This window comes from Siphateles boraxobius, unplaced genomic scaffold, assembly GCF_051911475.1.
Source record: "Siphateles boraxobius isolate OS27281-9 unplaced genomic scaffold, OSU_SipBor_1 130, whole genome shotgun sequence".
NCBI lineage: Eukaryota > Metazoa > Chordata > Actinopteri > Cypriniformes > Leuciscidae > Siphateles > Siphateles boraxobius.
In genome coordinates this window covers 20,918,998-20,934,358 of record NW_027508734.1, presented here as the reverse complement: position 1 = coordinate 20,934,358, position 15,361 = coordinate 20,918,998, and the positions used below count along the sequence as shown (strand labels likewise).

The window sequence follows — 15,361 nt, the reverse complement described above, 5'->3', positions numbered from 1 at the left end:
ATATATCGCAAACTCAGTCTTTCTTGACCCAAGAAATTATTAAAACATGTTCTCATCTCGTGGAGAAGTAGGCTAGTGTCAAAATGCTTCATCTGTAACGGCATGAGAGGATAATGTGTCTGTAAATTTCATGCTGACATGTTGAAATACTCTTGAGTCAGATACAAAAATTAGGATCTTTTTTTACCTCACTATACCGGGAAATAACCTGATTTAGCCTATTTATAAACACTCCATCTTTGCTAGCAAAATAAAAAAAGATTCTCATATATAAAACGAAGTAACAAAACAAGCAAATTAATGACTAAATAAGCAAGTTAATAATCAAATAAGTAAGCCCCCCCATCGCGGTAATATCGTGTATCGCTGATCTCACAGGCTGACGATAGGACGATGTGAAAAAGGAGCATATCGCCCAATACTAGTTCTCATTAATCATCTCATAGATTTATTTGTGTGTGTGTGTGTATGTGTGTGTCTGTAATATAAATGTCTCCTATAATGCCCTGTTGCAGCTCACTAGAAACCAACAAAATTCCAAACCACAAACACAGGTCCACTCCTGCAGTACATTTGCTCTGTCCTCAAACAGTTATTCACTTTTACCAGTCACATCACTCTCCAGATTGATGTTTTGCCATTGTTTTTGCCATGAGTTTTGTCAAATAGTTTTCAATTATGTTAATGTGGACTGTCCTCTTGTGTGTTGTGCAGGCCGCGTTCGGTAGGGAACCATGGCAGGATGCACTGGGGGCCCAGCTGTTCCCAGAGCCGAGCTCAAGAGGGACGTGGCCGTCATCGTCTGTCCACAGTCATCCAGCCACTCAGACAGAGCGCTGGAGAGGTGGTGGACCTCACCGTGGACGAGGACGGTGAGGAGACCTTTTCTATTAATTTACATGATATGGAGATGTACAGAGCCCCGCACATGATATGCAGGCAATAGAAAAATTAGATAGCGTGGCCACTTATTAAGAATTTGTTCCCATGACTTAATTGTTTAGGAATTTATTCCCTTGTTTAGGTAAATTGTGGACACACTATACTAATTTTTGTTTAAGTTTAGTTCTTTTGTTGCCAGATTTAATTAAATTCAGGGAACAAATTTGTGTAATGTGCCCATGATTTACTTAAAATGTGGGAATAAATTAATAATTGACTGAACAAATTCTTACTTCGACAACAATATCTTGTTTTTTTTCCCCTGTATGTCAGGTGTTAAGCGCTGTATGAATCCACCATTATAAAAATTCTGGCTGATATGATAAACCGAAAATTGCAATGTTATGCCAAATGTTAAACTCTGTTATTTTATCTAAAAAAGTTAAAAATTGAACACTAAAAACTAAAATGAGTTGTTTTAAATGCTACAAGTGAATATGCATCACAACATTATAATGTCAAAAAATGCAAAATCTATATTTTGAGACAGGCTAAAGATTATATTTAACAGTGTTATTAAATTATTAGAGTTTTTTAAATTAATTATTAGATTTTAAGTGAGTGCTATGTGATCTCAAAGGTAATCTAAATGTAAAAATAATGGATATGGTCATGCACAATTAATTATCCAATATAGACTGATAACTTAAACGCCTAATATTGGCTGATAACCAATATGGTACCAATGTATTGTGCAATGTGTATAATCCTAATATTCTCCTTTGTATCTTCTCTGTATCATTACCTCTCTTAGTTTGTGCTACTTCTGTCATTATACTATAAAATGTAAAAGCTTTAGATAGCAAGAGTAGAGGAGTAAGAGTCTATGGATCCATGTGTTTTTCATGATCACTGGCTGCATCCAGCATTGAAAACCACCATCCATTCAGATTATCACCAGAGGCAGTTGAAAGGAGAAAGCAACAGGAATATAATATCCTCTCATTTTAGAACATAAAAAGGCCTTTTGAATGTTGTTCTGGTCATGACCTCTTCTCTTGCTAAAATTCAAATGCTCTATATACATGAGCTGCAACTGCAACTTTTAAAACAGCAGATATGCGTTGCGTAACCAAAACAAGTAAAAACAATCTGCTGTCCACTTTTGCTGAGCTCTGAAATCAAGGGAGAGATTATTTTGTGCGTGTCAGCCATTTTTAAAAATGTAACAGGTTTGATGAGTATTTGATGAGCGCCTCGATGCTGTAGTGATGGTCTTCAGGTCTGGAACATAAAGGAGGGAATGAGAGTTAGATCACCCAGTTCAAAACTGCGTGGGTTTGGGAAATATTAGATGTCACATCTAATCTACTCATCTTTCACTGTGAGCGGTCCTCCCTCCCTCTCTCTCTTTGAGCTGTTTCTCTGTGTGTGAGGGGGAGGAGGAAAGAATCTGGTTGATTCGGGTAGTGTTGTTCAGCGCGGTGGATTGCAGCTCGACTGTAGGTGAGGGCCTCGTTCATAATGATGAATCTATATAGTTTCAGCATGCATAGCAGCATAAATAGCCTCTGCAGCTGCACAGCATTCTCCCACAGACTGATGGACACCAAAAGCATCCCTTTTATTGTGTGTAATTGAGTTTAATTCTGATTTCATTTGCAGGCACTGTAATGGAAGTCTGTCTGTTATGCAATCAGCCATTGGTTCCAGAGCCTCAGAGAGAACTACTATATGAACCAATTAAACTTCTGTTCTGAATAAGGAAATAAATCTTTGTAGTGATATCTCATTAATCTGTGATGTGCTTCCAAATCTCAAGGTTTGTCAAAGGATAACTGGTTTACATTGTTTCGCTTGATTTACTGTCATAAAGTGTCTCTTTATTTGTCTCTTTTTCTCTGGGGGTCTGTAGCTGGTGGGGTGGTAAAAGAGCAGGCCGAGATATGATTGCATTTGCATTTCTTTTGATGGAGTGAGAAATTAATTTGCAAGAAAAAGCAGATGGATTACTCGCGATGGAATGTTAATGAGTAACTATCCTCATGGGCCACTTCGTGAATAAAGTCTGTAAGTAAAGTCTGTAAGTGTGAAAATGCACACGTACGCTGACACCGATGTTCTAGAGCTGGAGAAAACCATCTGTTCTCAGTTGCAAGAAACCCTTTAAGTCACGAAAACTCTTTTTAATACCCTTGTAATTATTATTAAAGGTGTACTTAAATGGGGTTTTGGGTACTAGTTTAGTGAGAATTTGTCAAAAGTATGGAATCACAGATTTTACAATTCTGGCTGATACGTACTGATTATTAATTTTCTTTAATCATTTCAAATAAAACGCACAAAAAACCGAAATCAGTCATTTTAAATGCTACATGCAAATACAGGTATCTCCACATTATGCCATCAGAGGAATAATTTACATTTCAAAATATATTAAAATAGAAAAAAGTATTTTATACTGTAATATTTCACGATATTACTGTTTTTTGTTTTTTTTTAAATGCAGCCTTGGTGAGCATTAGAGATTTTTCAAGAACATTCTAAAAAAATCTTACCAACCCCTAACTTTTTAATGGTGGTGTACATTTTGAGATGTGCCAAGGATCATATTTAACAGCCTTATTAAATCATTTTAAATCATCATTTATTCAAAATTAACTTTAAGTGATTGTTTGATGATGACGACTGTAATCTGAAAGTAAAAATATGGGAAATAAACATGAACAATTAAGTATCTATTACTGATCAATAAAGATAAATAAAAATGTGTTTGTCTTTGTTTATGCTGTTCCATCTTCAGATCTCTCAGTTGTGCCAACCACTTCTAACAGCACACACCCACAGCTGGTCAGTTCTTCTTCCTCTTCCCATAATGCCTGTACCTCAGAATCGCCACAGGAGGGTCTTGGTCCCTCTAGTAGCTGCTCAGCGGCTGCCCCTGATAGCACACTGGCTGCTCAAAGCCACGGTGGAGTGCCAGGACCCAGCACCACCAACACTGCCAACGAAGGTAAACTATCAAAAAGCTGCCATCTAGTAATTGACTGACATTGGTTACTGGTTTGTTTGAATTGATTTTTAATTCATGTGTTCTTTTGCCCCAATCAGATGACAGCAGACGAAGCTTGTCGGTTGAGAACGGAGGTGTGGCGATGCCTAGGTTGCCCTCTTGTTGCCCCCAGCACTCCCCTTGCAGCGGGCCATCTTCAGGGCACCTCTCCCTGGGGCACACCCACTCAGGGTGCCTGCAGGGTGGGGCAACGCAGCAATCCGGCCCCCTGCAATCTGGCTCCCAGCACTCCCACGGTCACCCGCACCACTTCCACCATCACCACCATGCCACCCCGGTCCCTTCTTCCTTAGCCTTCCCAGAGTCCAGCTGCCCTCTGGAAAGGCCCACTGCCATGCCTGCACCCTGTGGAGGGGTGAGCAGCAGCAACCAGTACCACGACCAGGTACCTTCATACCTGCATGTCAGCTTCTTGAGAACCTTGTATGTCAATATAGAAGAAAGCGAGGATATTATAAGCTTCTGTAGCAGTTGATACCGAACCCCATAATTCCAGTTCCTTATTTCCTTGGCTTCTATGTTAATTGTGTGTGTGCAGGAATTAAACTCTTTTTGCTTCATAAATTTAGGGGGGGAAACCCGTCTGTTTTTCATTTTACGCATGGTTTTCATTTAACAGCAAATATTTTTGTTTGGAATTATTTAAGATTCTTCATGAAATACTAAATCACCCTTCATGTTTTGAAGATGAAAAGGCAAATGCACTTTATGAAAAAGGTATTTTTCTGAAGCTGAGCTTTTCCACAGGGGAGTTTGTTTGAGGCCATCCTCTCAGTCTTGTTGAATAATTCACACTGAGCTATTAGTCTTGGCTGCTGAATTCTATTATTTACCAGCATAGAGAAGTTGTGTGTGCATGAGTATGTTCGAGTAAGTTTTTGAGTGTAAAAAAAAAAAGTTGTTTATGAAATTGTTTTTATTGCTTATGCTGTAACTGTCTCAATGCATGCTTGGCTATCATGATGTTTAGTATGAAAGAGCTTCTATGCTGAATGCATTCAGCGAAAGACTCGCCTTTGACGGGGGCACTGAGCAGTAATCGCCGTTAGCTAGTCATTAGATATGCGCAGACTGGAGGCGCTAGCAAAGCGAGGTGATTTCAGGCATGTTTTATAAATCAAAGTGTGTAAAGGATTATATTTTGGTGAATGCCATCACTTCGAGAGGAATTTAATACTTTTTTGGTTTTTACCCATGTAATTTCTTTGGCTAGTGACATTTTTAAAAGATATTGACCTGAATTGTGCATTTTTTGAAGTATGTGGAAGATATTATTTTGCTCATATTTAGTGGTACTTGCTATTAAGATTGCTAGTTCTTCAACAAACCCCTTAACCCTACATATTAAACTTTAGGTAGGTGAATGAGAGAATACAAATCAGCCGCAAAAATGATAAGCGAGACAAATCTAATGTGATCTGAGCATGTACATGTCTTCTGCAAACTAAACTTTGCATACTTTAAAGCTGTTGTAAGGATGTTAGTCATTCTGAAGCTGCTTATCTTTTTCCACAACCCTGTCCTTCAAAGATATTTATTTCGGTACTGTTGTTGGAATCAGAGGTGGAGCAGAAGAGCAGTAGCACATCCTTTCAGTGTTGTCAAAGTTGTGACATGTAGGATAAACTGACAACTGCTTATGAAGCTAAATATTGTGCTTAACTTTAATAATCCTTTTCAACTAATAGTCACATTCTTGTAACCCATATATGACGCGTGTTAATTCCCAGGTAATATGGAGTGCAACCCTATTAAAATATCGCTCATAGCACATTTATGTAAATTGTCAATTGTAGTGTTGTCATGTCAGACAGTACTTTAGTTTATGTAAATAAAGAAGCAAATTCTGAACTCTTAACCATTTCAGGAGTTATCAGCTATCATTTATTGTCCTCTAGTGCCATTATATCAACATTTCATCAGAACAGCTAAAATAGCTGAAAACGATCAATATTTCCTTCAGTCTGGCACAAACAGTTGGCAGCGCATCATGATTTCATATGGTTTTTGCATCTACTATTAGTTTCTATTAAAAATCAGTTCTGTACGCTCTAGCAACCACCCTGAACACCCTAGCAACCCCAAAGCAACACATTTATATTTTCCTTCCGATTCAGTTTATCAGCCATACGCTTATGGGACAGATGTTTTTGTTCTAATATATCACAGTTGTCACTGAATTAACTGCTGGTTTCTGTCTTCCCTCTGTCTCAGCAGACTCTGCCGGTGGATCTCAGTAGCAGTGCAGTGCGTAGCAGTGGATCCGGCAGCACAGGGTTCCACGGCACATCTGCCTTCGACCCCTGCTGTCCAGGCTCCGCCTCCCGGCCACCTGCTTTCGTTTCCCAGGCTGCACCTGGACCCAGCCAGCAGACTGTGGCCGACTCGTTCAGCTCAGCCATAGTGGCCCAGCCTCAGCCCCAACCTCCTCAGCTCTCTTCCTGCAGGCACTACATGCACCCCCCCTGTACGCACTTTTACCGTAATATTTTAATCATATTTTATTTTCTTTAATTATAATTTAGATATTTTATTAGACAGTAACATTTATATGTAATTTAACAGTGTGCTGCATTTTGGTGAACCATATAGCTTGATGCATTTAAAAGTTTTACTTAATAGATTTTAGGAATTTTATTTGAAAAAATAAAAATTACAGAATTCAGATAAATAATGGTTGATCACAGTGTTCAATAATTGAATCATTACACCCCTAATACCAATGTACAGTATTTACCGAATCAATAGGAGACTGCAGGACTATGATACAACCTGAACCTGGAGAAATTCAAACTGTTGCACCCCAAATTTGTTGGATGTTCTAAATAGAATAAAAATCGGTGTGTGTGTGTGTGTGTGTGTGTGTGTGTGTGTGTGTGTGTGTGTGTGTGTGTGTGTGTGTGTGTGTGTGTGTGTGTGTGAGTGTGAGTGAGAATGTGAATGTGAAGATTCTGCGATGCTGGCGCCTGTGCTTTATGGTAATTAGTTGAAACACCTGATGTTTAATGTGTTAAGTGCTGCAGGTAGTGTGCCCAGCAGTCCCACTTAATTGCCGATTCTGCTCAACAATAGCGTTGTGTGGAATATAAATGAGCGTGGCAGGGCTCCCTGGTGGGCCTGAATTTAGTGGAGTAATTGCCACTCACAGCTCACTGGAGCACCTGTTTGCACACTCTCCTGTTCTCTCTATATTTATCTCCTGTATCTCGCGGTCATTCTTTTTCTTTGTTTTTCTTTACTTTCTCCCTCATTCCCTTCTGTCTTTCAAATCCTTAGCAAACAGTACAAGTCGTTCGCTCCAGGGTAATCACACTTACACTGGCCATATCCAGGCCATCGTGAAGTTCCCATGAAACTCTTCCATCCTCTTAATACTTACCATCAACAAAGTTCATTGTTTTTGATGCATTTTTTTAACACAGACAGTTATGGCAGATTTGTATCATCCAGGAAGAAAACAACAGGAAAAGGAGATTACGTTCTGCCATTTATACTAATGTGTATGCTTTTTCTCTACCAGATGGCCCTCTGCCACGCCCCCTGCACCACCAGTCCTCCTCCTCTTGTCCTCACTCCCACGGCAATGCCCCTCCCCCTCAACCGCCGCCTCAGCAGGGTGATTATGTCATCCCACACCCCGTCCTCCCCTTCCACACTCCCCTGCCTTCTCATGGCCCGGGCCACTCGGTGCCCCCTGCTCCTCCACCCTCCCTGCCTGCCCACCATCTACCAGGCTCCAGTGCCCCTCTGTCTCAGCATCTTCCCCCTGAGCACCAGGCACTGCAGCACCTCCCCGTTCTGGGCCCAAACCCTGTCCAGAGGCTTCACCAGCACGACATACTGCAGAGGATGGAGGTTCAGAGACGCAGAATGATGCAGCACCCGACGTGAGTCACTGTGTGATTCTGGTTTTATGAGATTTGTTTTACTTTTTTTTTTTTTTTAAATTACGTGTTTCATTATGAAGCTGTTCTGTAATGCACTATGGTTCAGATTTTTAAATATTTTCAAAATTCTCTTCTGCACACCAAAGCTACATTTTATTTGTTCAAAAATACACCTGTATATGTACCCATTTTATTACATTTTAAAATTCAATTTATTCCCGTGATGGCAAAGATGAATTTCCGGCAAGTTGGTGTTCAGTGTCACATGATCATGACACAGAAATCATTCCAATATGCTGATTTGGTGCTCAAGAAACATTTCTTAGTATTAATGTGTGGAAACAGTGAAGTTTTTTTTTTTTTCAGGATTTTTGGATGAATAGAAAGTTAAAAGAGAACAGTTTATTTGAAATAGAAAACTTTATTGTCACTTTTTATCAATTGAACTTTTGTCCTTACTGAATAAAAGTAGTAATTTTTTCAAAAAAAAAAAAAGTCTTACTGACCCCAAACTTTTGAACGGTAGATTACCATTACAGTTGATGTTTTTGTTTTTTTTGGTCACCATCCACCTCTAATCTCAAAGCCTTGTATAACTAAAATAATCTAAAACTTTAAATAAGGTGCTTTGCTAATACCTTGAAAATGGTTTCCTGCTTTAGTCTTTTTATGTAACAAATTGTATTCCTCCTTCCTTAAGGCGCGCACATGAGAGACCGCCGCCACATCCCCATAGAATGCATCCTAACTACGGTCACGGGCATCACATTCACGTCCCACAAACTATGTCATCGCACCCTCGGCAGGCTGACCAGAGGACCACATGGTAGAGTATATTAAAAAAGTTGAATGTTTCTCTGAATTAATGTTTCGGATGGTTTGGAGCCATTGGTTCCCTCAGGAGTTTCCAGTTTGTGCTTACAAAATCAGGATTTATAGGTTTTACATTTTCTTATTATTGGTAGTTCTTATTTAGTAACTTATGTTTGAGATATGAAACAGGCACTTATGTTGTGGAACAGCATAACTGAAAACGGCTAATTTAAAAACCTGTTAGATATTCCTGAGTGAGTTAATGGTGAATAAGCTTTCCTGGTTGGCCTACAAATTGACATGACTGAGCTTCTCTGTAATATCATGATTAGGGCTGCACGATAGGCCTATATCGTTTTAGCAGTGATACCGCGATGTGTGCATCCGCAATAGTCACATCACAGGATGTACGATGTCAAGTATTGGGATCGTAGTTGATCCATATGGACCAAGCACCACAGTTTGAAACAAATGATTCTTAGATTAATTACCAAGTTTAACCATCATAAAGCAAAAGTTAATCATTTGTTCAATCATGTGTTTTAGGTCCTGTCATATTAAACATTCAAGCGATTGAAAAAACTTTTAGTGCAAGAAGACTTGAAAGAGATCTCATTTCAGAAGTCGCACGCTGTTTTCTGTGATAGCACACAGAGCCACACAGGCAGCATGTGAACACCAAATTCTGCTCTCTTCTGCGTCTATTTGTGCTTGAACAGACACATACATGCATAATTATGTCAAAATGCCAATGTCGGTGAGCATTCTTGTCAACACAGCCACTTATGGCCTATGTGAATGTAAACGGTTGAGAAAGAAAACGGATGCGTATCACTATATTGGATACGTTTATTCGGTATTAAAGTGAAAGCAGCCCAATATTCCTGCTGCTGTCTGTCACTGATGTTAATCAAACAACAATAGACAAAGAAAATATCACTATTATGTCTTTAACAAAGATTCATTACTTTTACTTTATAAATTGAAGACTATGCAGTGTAATTTTACACTTGATTATTACATTTCTGTTACACTTACCTGAAAAACAAAGCACTGTTCATTTCATTTGTATCTTCGTTCTATTGTATTTATCTATGCTTGTAATGTTTATTAATTTCTATGCAGATTCATTCCCCTACAAAATCACCATAATCATTCTAGATTGATTAATTCTTTCCAAATAGAGCTATTCAAGTCATCTGGTGACATTTATTTTCATATCGCAATTTATATATTGCCGAAATACAAACTATCTCAATGTTCGTTTTTTTCCAATATCGTGCAGCCCTAACCATGATCTGTTAGTCATGATGTTGGTTTCGAACAATATATTGTTCACTAATATAGCATGCTGGTTGTTGGTCTTTTTGCTGTTTTAGGGAGCTGGGTATTGAAGCTGGTGTTACTGTAGCTCCCTACCCTTCAGGACACCTGCACCCGCATCTGCCTCACTATCACCCTCCACCTAGACTGCACCATTTCCCCATCCAGCTGATGGTGAGTCCTTACTCCCCTCCATCAGCTGAAATGTATGCGTACATTAGCATGAATAAAAAAGCCCTGATTTGCTTTCAGGTATGGCACAGATTAATGGCGGCAGCCCCAAGCCGTGTATCCGCAGCATCTGTTATTACTGGGGGATTTGTACGGGTGCATGAATTATGCATCACAAGTTATAATGGAAGCTCATTAGACATTTCAAGTGTGAAATTTGAATTTGATTTATTTGAAAGACTAAAATTACTTTTGAATCATATGGAGTGACATGCACGCACAGATGTGTGAAAAATTTCGTATGCCTTTCATAAATATCAGGGCCCAAATTGCAGGTGTTTTTTACTAAATTAGTTAGTGTCCTTTCTGTCTGTTTTCCCATTAGGTGCCATCACTAATTTCATGTTTTTGTTTCCTTCAGCACACTGGCTCAATGCCTGAGGTGACATATCCACATATTCGCTACATCTCCTCCAGAATGACCTTTGGCCGCACATATGAGGTAAGATCTGGAACATGGACCAAAATCATTGGGGATTTAAAGTTTCTTCCTTTTTTAGAACAAAACACATTCCTTGAAGAATGCATAAGAAAAATAAAATATTTGGTATGTAATATGGTGTTATTAAATATATATACAGTATATATATAATTTTTTTTCTTTTTTTCCTTTTCTTCTAAATGTTATCATGACTAATAATGTCATATTTCGTTCATCTTTTAGTTTTTAATGACCTTTTTCCACAGTCTCACTGGTCTTTAGAAGTCTCTCTCTCTCTCTCTCTCTCTCTCTCTCTCTGGCTGCTGTAGCGTTTAAGAAACGCCCCCTTTCTGTGTAAAGAGCGTGTTTTGGCTCCGTTCACTCATTAGGCTGTTTGAATCATTTTTAACTCATCCGTCCTTCAATAACAGCCTCTTTGCACAGCCTGCATTACATTTTAATAGATTTACGGCTCAATCCACTCTACATCGACTGTTAAATGAATTTGAAAAATGAAAATATAAAATAAACTCTCTTCTAAAAGTGGGATTCATAAGTTAGAAAAGTAGGCCATCAGCTGCTACACTCACAAGGTTCACAGACTTTCCCATTAGTGGGAATTGGTTATTGTTAGTTCTTAACCAGTTAACCATAACACACCCTTAAACCAATGCACTTACAAAAACACACACTTTCAAAAACTTTTCTTCTCTTCTCTAGCTTGCTTCCTAAATAAACATGGCATTGTATATTATGAATATTTTTGGCTCTTTGACAAATTGCTTTCGCTCACTTGTAAGCTTTGGATAAAAGCATCTGCTGTATATGTTCCGATGTTTAACCTCACCGTGATGAAGAATTCCTCATGATGTGACCCGTTTAAAATCAGTAATGTAACCAGTAGTTTGTTTTAACAGGATCTGCTGCATTTAGAAGAGCGACTGGGGACTGTGAACCGAGGGGCCTCTCAGGGAACCATAGAGAGGTGCACCTACCCACACAAATACAAAAAGGTGAGAACACTTCCACTTACAAACATTAGTGTTTTATGTGAGGTGGTCAAAATAACGTCCCGTTTGGTGATAATGGACAGGCAGTCTGCAAAAAGACTCAGAGGATATAATATAGGGGCTTCCTGTTAGACAGACACAAAAAAAAACTTCACCAGGAGCCTAATATCAGAACTTTTGTGTCACCAGATGCATCAGAAATCCTCACCCAGTCCTTTTATTGTCAAAAGCTGCATAGTGTAGACCTTTGAAATGTCACTGATATGTAGGAAAAGGTTCCATGGAGATGACAGAATGCATTACATTTCTGAATAACAGTAATCTAAAACCCTGCCGCCCTAATACAGAAGGTGGTGGAGAGAGACACTGAGGAACAGTTAGCACCTGAAGCATGGGCATCTGTTGGGAAAAATATGCTCTCAACCTCAAACTCGGTGAGAAAAAATGTGAACAAATAGTTTGGGAAAACATGTTTTAGCTCACATAATGTGTAGATGTTAACGGGGGCAGGAATAGTAAAAAAATGGCGTAGTCAATCTAGTTGAGGAGCACATTGAGTCTGTGTTTATTAAAAAAATATAATGTGCATTGTCTGAAGTTTAGGTTTTGTTTCTGCTTGACCTGTTGTTTATGATCAGCACACTGTTCATAACAAAAAAGACGGTTGCTATGTTTATGTAACATGTTATGCTGCTCTTTGTGGTTATTTTTTTTGTATCGCCATCATTAACTGCAGCAATTATTATTAAAATATACCAATTAAAAACATTCATATCAACCATTTGCACATGTTTTTGGGGGAAAGAAGACGCACAGAAAGAGCTAATATGTGTGCTAGTGTTGCTCACCAGTTCATGAGAATTGGGGTGCAGTGATACTACTCATAATGGTTATGCTTTTTTCCCTCATGCACAGAGAAAGCTGCATGGTAAGCAAGAGGAAGAGGAGGAAGCAGAGGAAGACACGGAGGAGAAATGCACCATCTGTCTGTCTATACTGGAAGAAGGGGAGGATGTCAGGTAAGCGCTTACAACACTGGATTTGAGATTGTAGTATGCTTCACATCATTCTTGCTTTTTTTCTAAACCGTTGTAGAGAATGAGGCTGTTTACAAAAGGCACAATATTATGTAATTTAGTAAATGCTTTGTTTTATATGTGTGTGTACGTGTATTAGGGTTGATCGACTTCAGATTTTTTTAAAGTGGACTTTTATGCGATGAAAGTCGACGTCGACTAGTCGCTGATGACATCATTGATAAACGAATAAGCCTGAACTTTTTGCATCACGGGTTGCTTTGTGCACAGCTACGGCTGAGCTTTTCTGTTTCTAAGCTATTTTATTGATAAATCATAGAGCAGTGTTGACAATACAGGCCATGTATATAGGTCATGACCAGCGAACGTGTGTGTTTTTCTTTTTTCACTTGTCAAACCATGTTTAATATAGCACAAGTAGCTGAAATGGTGCTAAATTATAAACAAATAAACACATTTTATTCTTTGTTTTATTTATTTCTCATTCTTTTCACATTTGGGAGTCCCCAAGGTCCTTTTAAAATTTGATCCAGATTAGGCAGTCGATTATCATGAATACTTTCTCTCTTTATATTCTCTGCTGCCCTCTGGAGCTGGAACATGTGAATTACTATGTATTTGTTCTATTTTATAGTTGTCAATCCTTTTTTTCCCCTTTCAGCTAATATTAAAAGTCATCTGATTGTATTTATTCACCTATCTTTTTTTTCTTTTTTTTGCAGGCGCCTTCCATGTATGCATCTCTTCCATCAACTGTGTGTAGACCAATGGCTCCTCACTAACAAGAAATGCCCCATCTGCAGAGTGGACATCGAGGCTCAGTTATCTTCAGAGAGTTGATGCTATTTTTCTTGCAACCCTTTTGTTGGACATTTATTTGTTGTTTTCCTTTTCATTTTTGTCAGTAACGCATTCAACCAAAGATGGCATGAAATACCTGCGCAACTATGGGAAAAAAGAAAAACAACAATCCACAAAAAAAAAGCATCAAGCCTAGCGTGCCAGCTATCATGTAGTACCAGTACAGCTAGAAAAAACATCTTCATTAAGGGTTTTGAATTGTATTGTATTTATAAAGGGTTTATGTAGCTTTTGTTTTCATAAGTGTCATTGTATTTTATTTTTGCATGGTTCCTTGCAATGCATTTCTTTGCACATATAATGAAATAGGCCTCAGAAGGCCTGAGAACTTGCAGGCGAGGATTGCTGCTCTAGTAAAGAAGCATTTTTACATACCTGATGCCTTGCTTTACTGGAACAGAATGTCAACCTCCATTTTAAAACATTGCAGGACTCAATTTTATGATCAGTATATTGATTAGTTTTATGTTTTAGACAATGTGATCTATCTGATAGATTTTTTTTTAAGTGAATCAAGACATTCCTTAATTAGGAAACAAGATCATGGTTAAGAGATCAGCTGCTGTAACAGTGTTCACCCTCACGTCAATTCATTCTCAACACAGGAAACTGGGCTGGAGTCCATTCCGTTTCACTTCAGCTCATTAACAGTGCTAACTGAATTAAGGAAGTTGGTTTAACAAATGCTCCATGTACATTTCATTGTCATGCATTTATATGCATTAGATCCTGAACTGATGGATTTGAAATGAATTCAGCTCCAGCCCTGATGAGAACCAACTGCACACTTCACCGCCATTCACATGGTTGCGTTCCATCAGTCCCCTCTCAGCACCTCAATCTGAATTCACATGTAACGCACTTCACCTAATGTATTTTCAAAGAGAAGAGAAAGAGAAAAAAAATGAATGTCACCTCTCTGTATTCTGATTGTTGTTGTTTTTTATAGTATAATGAAGTTGGATTTTTGATTGGGCAATGGGGAAAGTGTCATTTCTCAGAGAAGCTCGATACGTTGACTTGGTTCTGTGAGGATTACAGGCCTGAAAAACAGCAACCGCAAGTGTGAAGTGCTGGGAAATAGATTATTTATTATTTAATCGGGGTCTCCTAGCCTGCTTCATTTATCTCTCTCAGCAACCTAGAAACTGGCTCTTGTTTTCTGATTATTTCTTCACAAATATTATCATTAACATGCATTTATTCAGCAACTGTGCAGCATTTTTTATTTTATTTTTTATTTCTTTGCTGCTGCTGCTGCTGCTGTGAAATCCTAACACTAATATTAATCTCAACTAGCTATCTTGCATATACTTGCACATGAGAGACAGACGACAGGAGTGTTGTGAGAATGAGAGTGTGCTGAGGCCGTGTATTTCCGTGATTGCCGAATTTCGAGGAAAAACTGTAATAATTTTGAATGGAGTGTTGGAATGCAGTACTTAATGGCAGGCGTCCATGCATTCATAGACTTAATGGCCCCAGGATGATATTCCATGGGATTTATATTAGTTTTAAAATAATGAAATTAATAAAGTTAGGTAACTCTTTTATGTGTCCGGTTTTGTGCCTCCTTGAATCCGACACCCTTTGAAGAATTTAACCATGGGGACTAGTTTCCATCAATACCGTGGTTATTTTATTCTTACTAAAATAAAGCAGTAAAGTTCGTATTGGGTAATATTCATTACCTCGTTACAAATGGCTTGTATACTGTACAAATTTGTTTTCAGATACTCTCATTTACAGCAGTTAGGGGTAGTCGTGGCCTAATGGTTAGAGAGTCCGACCCAAAGGTTTCGGGATAATATAGGTGGGGCAGA

At 38.6% G+C, this 15,361-nt stretch overlaps 1 protein-coding gene across 4 annotated transcripts in view; it reads left to right on the top strand.

Moving 5' to 3' along the window:
- The window catches only part of rnf111 (ring finger protein 111), a 61,056-nt gene extending 45,967 nt beyond the window's left edge, over nt 1-15,089 (top strand). Inside the window, exons 4-15 of one of the 4 annotated variants that reach the window (XM_077228592.1) lie at nt 715-872; nt 3,686-3,895; nt 3,994-4,340; nt 6,173-6,422; nt 7,476-7,842; nt 8,543-8,668; nt 10,035-10,152; nt 10,571-10,651; nt 11,548-11,643; nt 11,988-12,074; nt 12,556-12,659; nt 13,400-15,089. In XM_077228592.1, the coding sequence (XP_077084707.1) occupies nt 715-872; nt 3,686-3,895; nt 3,994-4,340; nt 6,173-6,422; nt 7,476-7,842; nt 8,543-8,668; nt 10,035-10,152; nt 10,571-10,651; nt 11,548-11,643; nt 11,988-12,074; nt 12,556-12,659; nt 13,400-13,517 (2,062 nt within the window). In that variant the 3' untranslated portion in view covers nt 13,518-15,089. Of the gene's footprint in view, nt 1-714; nt 873-3,685; nt 3,896-3,993; nt 4,341-6,169; nt 6,423-7,475; nt 7,843-8,542; nt 8,669-10,034; nt 10,153-10,570; nt 10,652-11,547; nt 11,644-11,987; nt 12,075-12,555; nt 12,660-13,399 lie in introns of all 4 variants that reach the window. The other 3 variants (XM_077228591.1, XM_077228594.1, XM_077228593.1) reach the window with 3 other exon arrangements.
- The last annotated feature ends 272 nt before the right edge of the window (nt 15,090-15,361 follow it).